The 15,821-nt window shown below is 48.3% G+C and overlaps 7 protein-coding genes across 7 annotated transcripts; 3 read left to right on the top strand and 4 right to left on the bottom strand.

Annotated features, from left to right (window-relative positions):
- Positions 1 to 602: 602 nt before the first annotated feature.
- On the bottom strand, positions 603 to 1,395 carry LTR64_004559 (uncharacterized protein; the record flags this gene model as incomplete). Its single annotated transcript, XM_064898904.1, has 2 exons — positions 603 to 987; positions 1,304 to 1,395. 2 exons carry the CDS (start codon positions 1,393 to 1,395, stop codon positions 603 to 605), a joined length of 477 nt encoding a protein of 158 aa, XP_064754861.1.
- A 331-nt stretch (positions 1,396 to 1,726) lies between these two features.
- WWM1 (WW domain-containing protein wwm1) lies at positions 1,727 to 2,653 on the bottom strand (the record flags this gene model as incomplete). The annotated part of the gene is made up of 1 exon (XM_064898903.1): positions 1,727 to 2,653. One exon carries the CDS (start codon positions 2,651 to 2,653, stop codon positions 1,727 to 1,729), a length of 927 nt encoding a protein of 308 aa, XP_064754860.1.
- Positions 2,654 to 4,490: 1,837 nt separating this feature from the next.
- On the top strand, positions 4,491 to 5,789 carry LTR64_004557 (uncharacterized protein; the record flags this gene model as incomplete). The annotated part of the gene is made up of 1 exon (XM_064898902.1): positions 4,491 to 5,789. The coding sequence occupies one exon, from the start codon at positions 4,491 to 4,493 to the stop codon at positions 5,787 to 5,789; it is 1,299 nt and encodes a 432-aa protein (XP_064754859.1).
- A 42-nt stretch (positions 5,790 to 5,831) lies between these two features.
- Positions 5,832 to 6,781, bottom strand: APA2_1 (bifunctional AP-4-A phosphorylase/ADP sulfurylase; the record flags this gene model as incomplete). The annotated part of the gene is made up of 3 exons (XM_064898901.1): positions 5,832 to 6,160; positions 6,215 to 6,596; positions 6,650 to 6,781. The coding sequence occupies 3 exons, from the start codon at positions 6,779 to 6,781 to the stop codon at positions 5,832 to 5,834; spliced, it is 843 nt and encodes a 280-aa protein (XP_064754858.1).
- Positions 6,782 to 7,035: 254 nt separating this feature from the next.
- Positions 7,036 to 7,991, bottom strand: LTR64_004555 (uncharacterized protein; the record flags this gene model as incomplete). The annotated part of the gene is made up of 2 exons (XM_064898900.1): positions 7,036 to 7,931; positions 7,979 to 7,991. The coding sequence occupies 2 exons, from the start codon at positions 7,989 to 7,991 to the stop codon at positions 7,036 to 7,038; spliced, it is 909 nt and encodes a 302-aa protein (XP_064754857.1).
- Positions 7,992 to 9,514: 1,523 nt separating this feature from the next.
- Positions 9,515 to 11,183, top strand: LTR64_004554 (uncharacterized protein; the record flags this gene model as incomplete). Its single annotated transcript, XM_064898899.1, has 2 exons — positions 9,515 to 9,570; positions 9,617 to 11,183. The coding sequence occupies 2 exons, from the start codon at positions 9,515 to 9,517 to the stop codon at positions 11,181 to 11,183; spliced, it is 1,623 nt and encodes a 540-aa protein (XP_064754856.1).
- A 2,041-nt stretch (positions 11,184 to 13,224) lies between these two features.
- On the top strand, positions 13,225 to 15,807 carry LTR64_004553 (uncharacterized protein; the record flags this gene model as incomplete). Its single annotated transcript, XM_064898898.1, has 1 exon — positions 13,225 to 15,807. One exon carries the CDS (start codon positions 13,225 to 13,227, stop codon positions 15,805 to 15,807), a length of 2,583 nt encoding a protein of 860 aa, XP_064754855.1.
- Positions 15,808 to 15,821: the final 14 nt, after the last annotated feature.

The following is a 15,821-nucleotide window of genomic DNA, read 5'->3' as shown; positions in this document are numbered from 1 at the left end:
AACTGCTCATGAAGCTGCTCTATTCGCAAGACTCTAAGACAATAGAAAAGAAAAGGTCTTATTCAAGAAAACTAATAAGAAGGAATATTGGTGACAAGACAAGACAGGAGAGAGTATGCACCAAGTGTTTCCGTTCATTTGTCCTATATTGACCGTTGCATCCAGTATGTTGCTGCACTCTTCAAACACTTCTCTAACCCTGCGCGACAAGCTTCAACTAACCGGCTACATGTGAGAGTGCAAGGATGAAGTGATATGATGTGTTGGCTGAGTAGACAGGTAAGTAATATCTCGATTCGAGCACTTCCACCTTGATCGGTAGATCGACACGAGTACGTGAATTAGTCGGGGCTTCCGGCGTATGGGTGCTCTTTCTTGTGTCATCTGTCTTATCTGACAGCTTCTAACCTCCACTCGCCACATGAAACGCTGCTGTACGAGTACAGAAACACCGCGAGAGAGATCTCGATAACGTTGCTTATTTGACCAGCAGAGTCGTGTGGTCACTTCGCTGTACCACAAACACCTCATTCAGAAGAGTAGCCTCTCACGATGAACGACTGGAGGACCTTCCGAGCAGGTTATTTCGTGGTCTTCAATACTCAGGACTTGGCGGCATTGCGTTTGTTTCCATTGGCGTGGATATGATACTCACACCAATCTCCTGTTTCGACGTGTTGCCAGGGCTTTCTATTGTACTTGTTGATGTGTCGAAGCACGTCCGCCATAGCCGATGGGCAGTCCGATAACTTGGTGATCTCTTCATTAGCAATTTCCTCTTTCGGTGGCATGGCCATGATTGCGTGGACAGCACTCTTCAATATCAACTGATAATATGGTGTGTGGTCCAGCTCCAACTTCCCCATGCCGAAGACATCCACCAATGTCCAGCGCATATCATGGTTTCTCAGCATCCTCAGGTCATTGCTGACGAGTTCGTTCTGCAAGTCCGTCATCATGAGTCTATCAGCGGCCTTGTACGCCAATCTATTGAACATCCACCATTCATTGTTAGATGGGTCAAGGACTCGGGGTGGAAGTCTGTCCGAATAGATCCAGTCCACAACAACCTCGAAGCCTGCGACATTCGACGTCGGTCAGCTTCAGGGGCTCATTGTGTTTTCCATCCCAGCAGTCTCTGAGGCGGGATGCGAAATAAGGGCATTTCTCGATCAGGATGTTCCTGTGGATAGTGAGGGCTTGTTCTTCAGGGCCGATCAGGATAGTAACAACGGCAGCTCTTGCAAAGCTACGAAGACATTAGTGAGGACATCGAGAAAACGTAAATGACCGAGACACTCACTGAGTCGGTCCCTCTGGTTCACAAAACATCTTGTCGACGGCATCGTGCTTGATAACTCCAGTATCGATCTTGTCTGAATCTTGGTTCGACATATTGTGGTGAACTGACGAAGTAGGGTTGAGAACGAGCTTTTGAGGAAGTGGGAAGATTAAGATCTGAAGAAAGTGAGATAAGTCGAGCAATGTTTATGTTTGTGTGCTTCTAGAATACTCTTCTACTGGTGCCTGACTAGTGTTGACTAGTTGAGTGAAGGTGGAGAAGAAACAAAGACGACAGAGTGATGGTCACACAATGCCATATGAAGACGCATCTGATTAAGTGAATTGTACACTAATACATACATTCTACGCAGGTAGAGATATCCATGCATAGTTTGACATTAATAGGCAGAGTTCATTCATCTCTTTGTCAACTTGTGCCACTTTATTCACCACCCATATCTCCCATATCTCCCATGTCACCACCATCGTCCATACCCTGATCGTAACCCTGATCATAAGCATTGTCCTGCATGTCATCGATGCCATCTGCAAGCATCATTCCGCCTATCAATCCTCCACCCACTCCAAGAGCAGCGGCTCCTCCCATACCCATTCCTGGCTTCTTTCGGCCCATACCACCCATACCTCCCATCATACCGTGACCACCACCATACATTGGCTGGCCATAGCCATGCCCACCATAGCCATGTCCACCGTAGCCCTGCTGTGGATATCCGCCGTACCCTGACTGATGAGACGGGTAGCCACCAGCCCCATAGCCCATCATCGGCGCACCACCCATAGGACGGTGACCACCAGCTGGCACGGCGAGCTTGTCTTTCAGCTTTCCTAGAAGACCACCAGATTTGCCTTTCGATGCCGATGTATCTGTGTACTGAGGTGAAGTACTCTGGTACTGTTGCGACTGGTAATTCGGTTGATTGGGGTAGTTGCCTGTGCTACCGCCCTGGTAGTAGCCGTCAGACGAGCCACGATCGCCACCAGCTGCGCGGCGTGCATTCTCTTCTTCCTGCAGACGTCGCGCCATTGCTTCGTCACTTTCTCCAATATTCTGTTGATATGGGTTGTTGCTGTTTGATGACGTCTGTCCTGGTAGTGGACTACCGGTCTTCTTGATGTCTGATCCTGCGTATGCATGTGCGTTTTCACCAGGTATGTACGAAGGTGGTGCGTCTAGTGAGTGCTCGGCATGTGGGTTTGGCGCCGGTCCTGTTGGGACCTCCCACGTTGATTCTTTGGTGTACAGATTGACGTAGAAGTATTGGGAATACTGCGCATTCCATATTGCTTTCCAGCCTTCTGGAACTCGAGGTGGTGGAGGGCCTGTTGGGGGCGCGTAGTCGCTCATTGTTGGTGGTCTTCTTGCGGAGATGTGAGGATTAGGTTGTGACGTGAATCAAAGAGGTTGTCAACAGGTCGATAGTTCTCGCTGATTCTCTTGTTGCGAAAGTGATTTGAGGGAGTAAGTCGGTAATGATGCGAATGGGTTGTGCCTGAAGTGAAGACGGCAAAGTCTGAGTCGTCAACTGCTGATGACGAAAGTGTCGAGAGAATATTGTTGTGTGGCAGTGAAGCAGGCAGATATCATGTTTCAGTTGGCGAAGCAGTGCAGGCGTCGAGTCAAAAAGTATGCCATCATTCTCGAATGTCCCGCACCAACCTACGTAATTGACCTGGGGCCGTGGCTGCGCAAATCCACGAGCTCCGATCGAGATCGAGTTCGACCACCCTCTAGCACTTACTGCCTCCACGCATTGAAAGAGCTGTTATTGCGGCCATATCGTTTTACCTGAGGATCTCAAACTGTGGCGCAGGCTTCCAGGTCACCTGAAATATGCGTCTGCCAGTGTAACTGCTGTACACCAGTATATCGAGTCTCTTGTAAAGCGCCGGTATCAAGCATGGTAAACTTCCGGCTAACTGATCGTTCTATGGCTCGTTCAAGCGAAGCTTCTTGCCTTGCCTTGTAGTTTAGCAACGGGTCTTCATTGTTCAGGCGTTCTGCCTGTCAAGCCTGTAGCCTTGACCCGTAAGTTCACAATGAGGAAACAACATCCACCGAAGCTATTCTTGAGAGGGAGGTCGATGAATAATCACTCACACCAGCGCTCGAATTACCTTCGGCCTAAACAGATCTGGAGCTTCAACCACTTTCTAGTATGGGTAGGAAACTGGTCTCTGTCAATACACAAAACCGCACTGTTCAAGCTAACTAGGCCCGACAATCTGCGTTACGGTAGTATCGCATTAGAGGATAACAGAACAAGGAGAAGCTCGAATATGAAATGATCAGAAATTCAATGGTTGCTATCCCACGCGTGTACCAGTATGGATCATGAGCACGAAAACGCGTTAGGCGCGTTGGGCATGCTAGCGTGTTTTCATTTTGCTACAGCAATTCGCCAGCTCATACTCCTACAGATTGGTCGATCTCAGGCTTCTCACACGAAGATCAAGCTTGTTGGCGAAGTCATTCTCTAGGCGGTTAGCAAAGATCTCAGCGTTTTGCGGCCTGTGCTGCCTCGGCGTCCTTCAAGCATCTAAAACAGTACTCCGATTGCAGGTGGGCGACAAAATGAATTCTGCACAATGTCTGATGTGTTGCACGGAAGCCTTTGCCTTGGTATTTAGCGTCACGACAGCTACCCTTATTCTTCCTTGGGCAATGGTGTGTGGTTCTACCTTTATATCCGGCCATTATTTCGTATACTGTTTGAGTTGGTTATTGCTGTTAGCTGATAATTCTTGACTGAATGTCGATGTGGCTTCGCAGCATCATGGTATACAGCACGAACTATGTACATCGCTGTGTCGATGTTCTTGCTCACTTGACAAAGATTGATATGCACAATGCAAGCTGACGAATATAGGATCGAAAACTACATCAGATTGAGGTTACTCCTTGTCCAAAGACAACGGGCAACCGCCTCTATCGCAAAACTTGTACCAATCAGCCACTTTCGGACGTTAATCCTCACGTTTGGCGCTGACTGAAAACAAAGGCCAGAATCGTGGCAGACTGACCGTGCGCAGCAAGGTGGAGTGCCTTTTCGGGCTCGAGCATCTGCACAGACACTTGGAAAGACAGCAAAGATTGAAAGGAGACATCAGATTTTGAGTATTTTGGAAACTTTCGCGCCCAGCTGTCCATATTTCGCCACTCCAAGGCATTTCTACTGTCAGCAATGGAGAGCTTACTCGTGTCTGAATTGAACCTTGAGTCGCCTATCGATGATTCTAAGTCTGACACGTCGAGGAAGGACGGCGAATCTGATACCTCTACCCTCGTCTACGGCCAAGAAGCTTTCGAAACCTTCAAAGACAAGGTTCCGATCTTGGTACGGCAGGTGTTGAGCACAAGCGATGACCAGGGAATTGAGGTTGAGCGAACGAGAGGTGGTGGCTACAACAGAATAACCGCTTTTCGCGTCATACACAAAGCAACAGATGAAAATGCAGCACGAGAAGAGAAATACATACTTCGTGTGCCTCGTTGGGACGAGCGTCCAATACTAGGGCATGTTCTCTTGCTCGAATTTCTGAAGAAGTGCTTCAAAATACCTGTGCCTGACACCATCGCCTACGACATCACGGACAAAAACGTCATTGAGAGTCCATACATGATACAGCGCTTCATAGAGGGCAGGTCTTTGCTCGAAGGCTACCTGGAACTGGGCTTCAAGCAGCGATGTCAAGTTGCGAAACAACTTGGCGACGTATATGCTGCGCTGAGCAAGATCAGGAGCCAACACATAGGCAAACTTGGTCATTTCGGTGATGTGGAGTCGTACGAACCCAGTTCTCCGAACCAATACGCGATTCACGCGATGGAGGACACAAGTACACCACAGTCCTGGCCATACGATGACAGCCTTCTCTTCCCGAAAACCTCAACGCTGCTGTCGACAATTTTTGAGTACCGCAATTCCGTCGCGGTCGCAGAAACGCCGATCGACGACTTCCGATCAGAATACAATACAGCTTTCATGAAGGTTGCGGAAGAAATGGATCAGGCTGGACTGTTCAAGGATGTTGCGCTTAGCCTTTGTCATCTCGACTTTGAACCGCGCAACATGCTACTCATAGCAGAGAACGACAGTGCACACATCTCAGCAATACTTGACTGGGATAGTGCCACCTTCGCACCAATGTTCGTGGCATGTAAGCCTCCATCCTGGCTTTGGGCCTGGAATAGTGATGATGACGAGGATGAACTGCAAGCCAACGACGAGCCTGAGTCTCCGGAGAACCAAGAGATCAAACGTATTTTCGAGGAAGCTGCAGGACCTGAATCTGCCCGTTTCGCGTACAATCCCGCATATCGTCTGGCCAGGTCGCTGGTGAAACTTGGATTCTTTGACCTCAGCTACAATGAGGATATCAAAGAAGTTGATGCCATGCTGGAGGAGTGGACTAAGTTGAAGGTGTCATATTCGGTGACAGAGGAGACGGTGCCTGAGCAGAGTGCGCCCGCTGATTCATGACAAATTTGATGATGTTTCCACGGCTGTGTTAGACGACTCCTTTCAGTCTGTCTTTGTCGTAACCCCAAACTCCGTGAGCACCTTCATCGGGCCGTACTTCTTCCAATTCTCGAACTGCTCAGGCGTCTTCAGCCATAGCATGCCAATCATGGCATTGGCACCGCCCTGCATAAGCGCACCTTCAATTTCGCCTTTGATCGTTGCGCACGTTCGTGGGAGGACGATGAGCCATTCTTTGACCAGAACGAGGCTTTGTGGAGTGCCATTGGAGATTGCGAGCTTGTTGCACATCGATTTGTAGTGGTTGTAGATATCCTCACTTTTGGTGTTTTCATCTAGCTTGGCAAGCTCGTACCTAAATGGCAACATGACTGCTCAGTCGTCAATAAATCTTCTTCAACAATAAATAGCAACTTTTGACTCACGCTCTGGGTTCTCAAGTAGATCTTCAACCACAGTCCTCCGCTCCGGCCTCGGAAACACCTGCAAATGCTTGTGCGCCACGCTACTCCCTGCATCCGGACCACCATTGAAGATAATCATGTACCGATCCCCCAACTGCTTCAATACCTCACTAGCAGCATGGAAATCAGCTTGCGTAAGCATATCCTTCTGACTCTGGAAATCAAGCGTATGCAAGATCAGCTGAGGCCGCAACCAGCAATACTTGTTGAGGATCAATTTGTGGTTTGGCGCGACCTTGCATAATGTAAATTCTGGGTCGTCGTCGAGAAAACCTGGTTTTCGAGATTTGTCGTTGGGGTTGTATGGTTTGGCGTTTGTGATTGGGGAGATGCGGAAGTAGACCTGGTAGAGCATGAGTATACTAGTCAGGGTGTAGAGTTCATTAGGTGACTGACATCGAATGGCTTCTGCTCATAGCGAATCTCTTCCGTAGGCTCCCAGAACACCTCACCTTTTTCGACCAGGCTGTCAAATTGTGCAAGAGCACGAGCTTCGAGAGAGCTTTCGCTCTCGTCCCGACTTATCATGGTGGGTGCCTAAGTTTGGGATTTTCTATAGTACGAAATGTCAATCCTTTGTTACAATTCAACTGGGATTAGAAGACAAGAGTGTTTCATATTTTTGAGATAGGAATACCTCAACAACGCTAGACTGTAATGGGAATAGCCTCAATCACAGCTAATATAGTACTTAGTAGTATGTACTAATTGTCCTGCTGAACAGGAGGAGTGCCGAAGATTGCCAGTCTGACATATTATACTCAGAAATTATTGAAACCAACTTAAGACCCTCGCACGTATGTGCCATTTTCTTCGTCCTCCCTGTCCATGGCATCCAGCATGGCCTCCATGAAAGGGAATCGCGTGACGCCCAGTTGCCCTGCTTCAGGCTCAGCAGAAGCAGTGTCTGTGTGGCGTTGAGAAGTATCCGCCTTCTGCTCGTCAATACCCGACAAGCGTTCTCCCGGCTTTTCTCCAATGACCACTGAGCTCTTTTTGATCCTCCGCTTCGGTCTTAGCGCAGTTTCGAGATCAGTGATGAGATATGGACCGAACAATTGTTTCAGATGTGACATGGTTACATTATTTGTTAATTCTGAAGTGTCCGCCGCTGAGAAATGGTGGGCAGTTCGGAGGTGTCGTGTCATCGAGTGCCAGAATCCAAATGTGACGACACTGCTGACACGGGGTGGGATGGGGCAGGTGAATTTGCAGTCCACGTTTGCATTGTGGCCTTCATAAGTTTGTGGTGTTGGGAACTGACGTGGGTTGACGGCATCCAGGGTAGCCCGTAACGTGGCGCCTGGTTCTGCCTCCACTGGCCTAAGCAACACCAAGTCTGCGACACCGTTCTCATCATCTGCGGGGCCTTCACGAGCGAGTTGTCTGATCGTATATCCGAGCTCATAGCCGATGTCGGCAAGAAGAAAGAACATCGCTTTCTGGCTCGTCATGTCATTGTGTCCTTGTAAAAGCTCAAAGATATCATCGTAGACTTCCACATCGATTTCGTTCTCTTGAGGTAGGACGCTCGTTGGAATGTAAGCGTGATCTAGCAGTGATCGTTCTGCGAACTTCTGTTTGATTTGCTCGGGCAGCCGTGTGCTTAGAACCAGGTCTCTTGTCGCGTCGCTGATAAGCAACGGAGTGATTGCGGGCGAAGGTCGATTCATATTGTCTGCTTCCATGTCAGTGAGTAGACTTTTAGTAGCAGACGGTACCCACTATAAGATCCCATGGTAAATCGCCAGCAACTGATCAAAAAGCATTGACAATGGGCCAGGATTTAGTCGTCGCAAAATGTCTATCTTGCTATTAAGCTATTAGTTGTCAATTGCTTCAAGTGATATAATACAATTGGCAAACGAACAATTGCGCTGACGTTTGGGGCTGAGCGACCTTGCACTTATACGAATAGCAGCGGTAACCCCAGTGAAGTCTTCGCACTGTTCGTGCTCCGATACTTTGACTTGCAGCTTTGTACGTGTCGCTCAGACATTCTGCCACACAAAGTTTTCTATGCCGCTTGATGTCAGTGTTAGTGGCTGATGTGTTTGTACTGTTGTAGTTGTGGACGTCAAGCAAAAGGTTTGTTCTTGGAAGTGTTCGGTAAGCACCTTTGGCAGACACTTGTCTTACGCTTCCGGCTCTAGGACGTGGATTTTCTTGAGTACTGCACATATTGCCTATGTGTCTTGTGGCGAGCTGTGGACGAAGAAAGACAAAACGGCTCATGTGATATCTGTCTCTGGTTCATCCAGCTACTCATCGTGGCGCGAAGCATTCCTCATTTGCTAGGGTTGCGTGCCGTTGTTCAGGTCGCGTTAGGGTCACTTTCTGTGGATTTGACATAGTATGCTTCTCAGGCCCTTTGAAATATCGTCCATGCTTCTATCTGCTTGATTGAAGTTGATTCTGACCGCTTGGAGTCGCTGCTCGCTGCTAGCATATTCTGATGGACGTCTGACTTGGACTGCTCGTTACTTAAAATACTTGACTTCTTCGCACCAGGATCTTACACGCACCTTCTCTCGCTCACAGGACTGTTGTCGAGAGTCCGCGTCGGAGCTCTTTTACGCACAAGCATTGAGTTGGTTGAAGCTGAGTAAATTGACTTCGAGCTTCACAAATCACTTCCTGGGTGCCGAGAAGTCAGCTACCACTCCTGTTTTCACACAAGCTCATATACCAATGTGAGCAATCAGCACGCGTATGCCGGACAAGCTGTTGGCAACACACGACTGAAACCCAGTATGGAGAAATGTCTAATGCCTCAGGCATGAAATAGTTGTCTTTCAATCATCACTAACGTCGTGCTGCCGATTGCCGTTTACTGCAGGGTCATGATGCCACATCTTATCTTCAATGTAACCTTACTGGTAGCACGAAGCTTGAACAAGTCTTCGACCTCTCATCCAACCAATGAATTGACTCTGCTTTCTTAAAAGTTGGCGGAGAGGCAGGTACCTTGCAGCTCTGCGTCGCTACTTTCTGGCCTACCTTCGTCTCATTCGTTGACACATTACGACCTGCCACATTTGGCACAGATTTACGTCTATCTCTCTGGATGCTCTTTCACAGTCGGAAGCACAATGCTACAGAGTATTCTCAGTATCGATCAAGCTTTGGCCAGAGTCTTGACATGCTTCTCACGCGATCGAGGTAGTTAACATCAATGCACTGTCACCCTCCTTTTCGATATCTCTTTTTGGAATACTGTTACTCAGTCTCTTGAATTGCTCGCGTTCATTATTAACCATCATGAGGCTGATTTCAATAGTTTTGCAATTCTTGACCCTTGGCCTATCAATAGCAGGGTAAGTGTCTCGTTTTCAGGTCTCATACAAAGCTCATATCCAATAGCTTGCAACCAGCACCAGTACATCGTCGCGATGCTCCCAATCCAGCAGACTTGTATCCGGAGCATAACATATCCGTGCCGATAGATCATTTCCAGAATGAGAGCATGTATTCACCTCACTCGGACGGAATGTTCAGTTTGCGATACTTCTTCGATGCCAGTCATTACAAAGCAGGAGGACCAGTGATTGTTCTGCAAGGTGGTGAGACAAGCATTGTTGGCCGGCTGCCTTATCTTCAGAAAGGTATAGTTGCTCAGCTAGCAGCCGCCACGAATGGTATTGGTGTTATTCTCGAGCATCGATACTACGGGACCAGCATGCCGACAGCGAATTTGAGCACCGAGAACTATCGCTTTCTGACAACAGAACAGGCTCTCGCAGATCAGGCCTACTTTTCTCGGAACATCGTCTTTCCGGGTCTGGAGCATCTGAACCTTACTGCTCCGGGAACAGCTCATATTGCTTATGGAGGCTCGTATGCTGGTGCTTTCGTTGCATTCCTTCGGATCCAATATCCAGACATCTACTGGGGCGCGATTTCGTCGTCAGGTGTCACTGAAGCTATCTACGACTTTTGGGAGTATTATGAAGCTCACCGCAAGTATGCGCCTCCAGATTGTGTTCAAACACAGGAGCGTCTGATCAACGTCATGGACAATATTCTGAACAGTGGCGATAATGAGACGATTGATGCATTCAAGAGCGCGTTTAATGCCAGTTCATTCACCTACAACGATGACTTTGCAAACACTATGAGCCTGTCCTTTGGCTTATGGCAAAGCCTCAATTGGGATCCAGCAGTCAGTGACCCAAGTTTCTACTACTATTGTGGTAACATAACAAACAATTCTGTGCTCTTTAATAACTCCGACCTGGCATCGTCAGCTTCGGAATGGATCGAGTCAGGAGGTTGGGGCAATGAGTCTTCAGCACTCACTAACCGAATGTTGAATTTCATCGGATGGAGCAAAGCCGCTTATGTCGACGGAGTCAACAATCTGGATACAAGATATGGTGCACACAATGCTTCGGCTGCAAAATATACCGACAAGTCGCTGAGCAACTACGGCAGTCTCTCCTGGGCATACCAGTACTGTACAGAGTGGGGCTATTTGCAATCTGGATCGACCGTTCCCCAGAACCTGCTGTCGTTGATCTCTCGTTTGGTATCTATACCATACAACATGCTTGTTTGCAATTATGCCTTCGGAATCTACGGACCTCCGGACGTTGGTCGGGTCAACAAGTACGGTGGTTTCAATATCTCTTACCCTCGTCTTGCCATTATCGGCGGCGAGGCAGATCCATGGCGAGCTGCTAGTCCACTTGCAACCCTGGATATGCCTGATCGTCTGAACGATACAAGCACAGTCAGCGAACCTATAATCCTGATAGGAGGTCTGGCAGTGCATCACTGGGATGAGAATGGCCTTTTCCCTAACGAAACCACAGCTGAGTTGCCTCCAGCGCCGGTACGAGACGCTCAAGCTCAGCTCGCGCAGTCCGTACAAGCTTGGATGATGGAGTGGCAGCAGCACTGCATTGTAGAGCCAGGAAGTTGCAACTAAAAGTGAACTTTGGTCTCTGTGGTAGTCCTAGATGAGCATACATATTAATACTATGATTAACCCATGTGTCGTTGAATGTAACGTTATCGTTCGTGAATATGCTCATTATGATGTCGACTAGGTGGTCCACTTGGGGGTCACTGAATCGTGTAGGGGTAGACAGGTGATGTCTCTGTGCCTGAGGCATCAACACAAGTTGCTCGTTAAGCTTCTCGTACGTTGACTTTCACAACATGTTCCATACTATACTCCTGCGGTCGCATACGTGTAGTCAACGATCAACAGGACAAGACTGCTCATTGCTCTTCTGCTAGCTCACTCGTGCGCATCTATTACCTTGAACGCGAAATTATACAGCTAGCAAACTTTCCAGATTCATTCACCACAACACTTCATCATCTCCATTCATTCTATAAGCCCCTGCACAATGGCTACATCAACAGTGGCATCAACCGCAATGACAACAGCCCCATCCTATTTCCGCATCACACTCATGCGATCCGCAATCGGCCTACCCTCGAAATCTGCCAAGGTCCTGCGTGCGCTCGGTCTACGTAAACGAATGGCTACGGTGTTTCATCCAGTCACACCTGACGTCGCAGGTCAAATCATGAGGGTGAAAGAGTTAATTGCGGTTGCTGAGGTCGACCGACCTCTGACGAAGACGGAAGTCAAGGCTGAGAGGAAGCCCGATACTGGATTCTACGTTGAGAAGAGGCAGTCGAGTATTTTGCAAGAGTTGGGGAGAGCGACTCCATGAGTGGTTGTTTTAGATCAAGCGAATTTAGGAACTATTATGAATACCATGATGCTTCGAAGACTACGACCAGTGCGAGAGGTAGAGGCTGGGGGGATTGAGAAAGACTGCATTCGGTCCAACACAATTCGCGCAGTAAGCTTTTGCCAGTCTGATCCGAGAACTTCAAAGAGTTGATTATCAGTCTGCTGCGTCGCTTTTCATCGTGGCGATCAGAAGAGATGGGAGTGATCTTATTTCTGGCCTCACACAAGACTTTGCACACTGGACAGCCGTTGTGATGAGACGCAGGTGTGCCAGCATCAGGCGGGAGAGTCAGGGACACAATTTGATGAAAAAAGTCTTTACATGGAGTTCATGGCGCCTTGCGGCGCGTCAACTCGACTCGACTCAATACTGGGTTAGAAAGAGGTTACAATATTATGGACCATAGAGCATGCACCGTTGGAGATAGGGATTTTTGAGCAACATGAGAACACGGGTTGTCGACAAAAGAAGACGGACTCAAATGCGCTGGGTTTCAGCGTGCCAGAGGAACACAATAAAACTGCAATTGAACAGGTGCAACAAGACTCGACCAATATTTGTACCGAGTACATCCTACCATCTCATTCGACTCCAGGACCAGGGCGAGCTGAAAAATCTTCTCCAATTCACTGTTGCCCTTGATATCTGTCTTGCTTGGAATGAGACTGACTATGGCAATTGAAGTTTCACCCTGGTTAGATGTGGGTCGTACTGGAGGAGCTCACCTCTTCTCGGGTTACCTGCTGTTCTGAAAGGCTGCTGGGATATTGGGACAAGCTGAGTTTATGCACGTGCTAAGTTCAACCACATCTCGCGGCTGTCACTTTAACTCCTTCCTGTATTGTTCTTCTTTGAGGTGCTCTTTCACTATATTCCGCGGCTTACATCTTTGTTCAGGTGAGAAAGCATCGAAAGTGCCGTGAATTGCATTAAGGCAAGTGCATGGAGTGATGCAAGGGAGGTGCAGGTGGAGAATCGACTACCCGCCCAATATGCGCAGTCATATTTGCTATCTGATAGCTGCCACTTCTTATTGTCTAAGCCACTTCCCATCTATCTCATGCTAGCACAATCGTTGAGTTGTTCATGCTAACAAACCAGCTGCGATTGCCTTGTCAAGCACTTTCTTACCCGTTGCCTATACGCGGAGACTCTCTCCTAATTCGTGATCTTATTCTGAAAGTGCTTTTATTTCCGCAATTTCGCGCCTCTGCCACCCTCTGCTTGTTCTTGGGGGTGCATCACACTGACTCAAGCATGTTACCATCGTCTCTCCAAAGCAGCTATAGGCTGTACAAACAAGACACCGACGACATCGCGACATGGCTAGCAGAAACTGCTCGCCTTACAGGCTACACATCAGAGGCCTTACCAGCTCCAACTCAAACTGTGCAAGTCAAGACAAAATCTAAAGGAAAATCAAAGAGCAAAACGAAGAAACAACTTCGTGATGCAGCTAGGCGTGTGCCCAAGGAGCAAAGAGAGCATGTCATACCGATTCGAGAGTTTGCAATGCTGGCGGAACACATAGCTCAACATGTTGAAAAGGCTCTTAAGGTTCCTTTATCCATATTGCACAAGCTACAGAGAACTATTGACTCCCGAAGAGAATGCAGCCTTTGGTTCCGAACATACGAGCAGGACGAAAAAAGTGATGAAAGCCATGCCTACTTCCTAAGCATTCTCGAGGGCGTCTACACGTTGTTGGAGCCTCACAGCTCCTTGCCGTCAGAGAAAATGGAATCCAACGTTCAAGAAATTGGTAATCTGTTCTCACACCTGCACGTTGAGGAGCCATCGCACGAATTCCAGGAGAGTCGACCTTCGGACTCATCGGCCACAGTGCAACAAACGCAAGTCATGTACCAGGCAGAGCATCCGGCCACCAAATCCGAGATGTTGTTTGCAGCATTTAGCATGTTCAACGACATCGGCAGGATTCACACATTCTTGACGAATATATGGGACCAGTATCACCAAGGCTCCCTCGACCTCATCACAGTCTCTGTCACGAGCAACACAGCTATCGATTTCGTCCGTCGGCTTGAGAAGGACTTTTTCGGACAGTTCACTTCCATCGATGGGCCTGAAGAAGTCATCAATACTTTGATTCAGCTCAAGTGCCATGTATCAGGCAACGACATGATACACATGAAACCCCCCAACGGAGATGTGCAGGAAGTGATACATTTCATTTATGGCGACATGTTCCTGCTTCTAACCTCTTTTATGGACGTCTTTTCTCTTAATGCACCCCCAGTCTATCGTCCCGGTCATTTTGGCAAGTACGATCCAACTGTAGATCGGAAAAAATTGACATCTGAGGCGCGTTTCGAAGAAGACAAGATTATCTTAGCTGAACTTCTTTGCGACTTCTGGTTCCTTGCAAGGAGTAAGGACGGTCCAGCGTGGGAAGATGGGCTTACTCAAGGCTTTCGTGTCATGCTTAATAGTCGGAAGGTTCATATCTGGACAATGTTTGCGGCGAAATTGTTCCTGGATGTGCACCATCTACTTCGGTTAGCCGAAGGAGTACCGTTCAAGCAGATACAAGGTCTAGGTAAGCATCTCAAAGAGTCCTGGTTACTGACTCTCCGCATGCGCGACAGTTCTCAAGACACGCTTTGGCCAGATGGCAACGACAGAGCAGTCCAGGGCAATCTGCTCGACGCCATTGAGCAATGGCTCGAAGGTGATATCATACAGAAAGGTATAGAGCAGTTGGTTCAGGGCAAGGTGTCTGCCCCTCAAGGCAAATTCCGACTGCTCCAACAGCACGCTCTGCTGTGTGGTCTTCTCGCTTTCTATCTACAGGCCACAGCGCAGCGTACTGGTGTGCTGTACGCTAACGCACTTGGTGTCGTACTTTACACAGGCCATCTCTACAACGCCGTGTGTCAGGAGCGTGACTGCGAGACAGCATGGGCAGACATGGACCTGATGATTAATATACAGACCGAGGAACGGGTGTTCGTTGGTGGCAAGCCAAACAATGCTCAGGACTATTTCAAACGATTTTGTCTGTGCATGGGTTACTCTGCTGAGACATTCGCAGCTAACCGCAGACAACATGTGCCCCTGGCAGCTAGTAGAGGACCTCGTTCGTTGGAGATCAAGGGCGATATGTCTCACATCTTATATGAGAACAGTTGCGAAGGGTCTGGTTCGTGTTTGGACAAGATCGAAGAACTCATCAACAACAAGTTTGTCGTCGATAAGGACGACGGGAACGAGGATCCTCCTGAGCCAGACACTGAAAAAGTCGCTATCAGAAAACGTACCAAAGGCGAAACCAAGGCCTTCCTTCGCCATAAGCTTCGCAAACAAGCGGCACTCTCACCAGTCGAGCTACTCCTCGCGATGCAAGCAATGATGTCTCAGGAAGTCCCTATGTTAGCATTTGACTACTTCCACCTCCACCGAGCCTGCTGGATGATGCTGGATACGATTCAGCAAGTTCTCCATCAACGATTTTCAAAGTACTTCGAAGCGGGCTATCTGGAAACTAAATCGCAATTGCCGTTCATAGTAGGCTACATTTTCATGGTGGCCTCAGGCAGTCAAAAGACCGCAGAACGTTTGGGCCTGAAAAAACCTAGAGCAGGCATGGAGGTCAGCTCGGAGCTGCTCACTGTAGCAGGACAATTGATACAAACTCTGCTGAACGATCAAAACTTTGGCCCGTACTCTCGACAAGCTACAGCGTACATAGCACGTGATGGCCGACTGTTCTTCTCGCCTAGTGAAAAGGATCGTGGTTCATTGGAAGATGGTATAACGATCGATTTTGGTGATTTTGAGTTGATCTATGCTGGTGATACACAAACGGCAACCAACTAGTATCACTCCAGCGA

This window comes from Lithohypha guttulata, assembly GCF_036872675.1.
Source record: "Lithohypha guttulata strain CCFEE 5908 chromosome Unknown scaffold_3, whole genome shotgun sequence".
Lineage (NCBI taxonomy): Eukaryota > Fungi > Ascomycota > Eurotiomycetes > Chaetothyriales > Trichomeriaceae > Lithohypha > Lithohypha guttulata.
The sequence above is the reverse complement of the archived record's forward strand: the minus strand, read 5'-3'. Positions and strand labels throughout refer to the sequence as shown.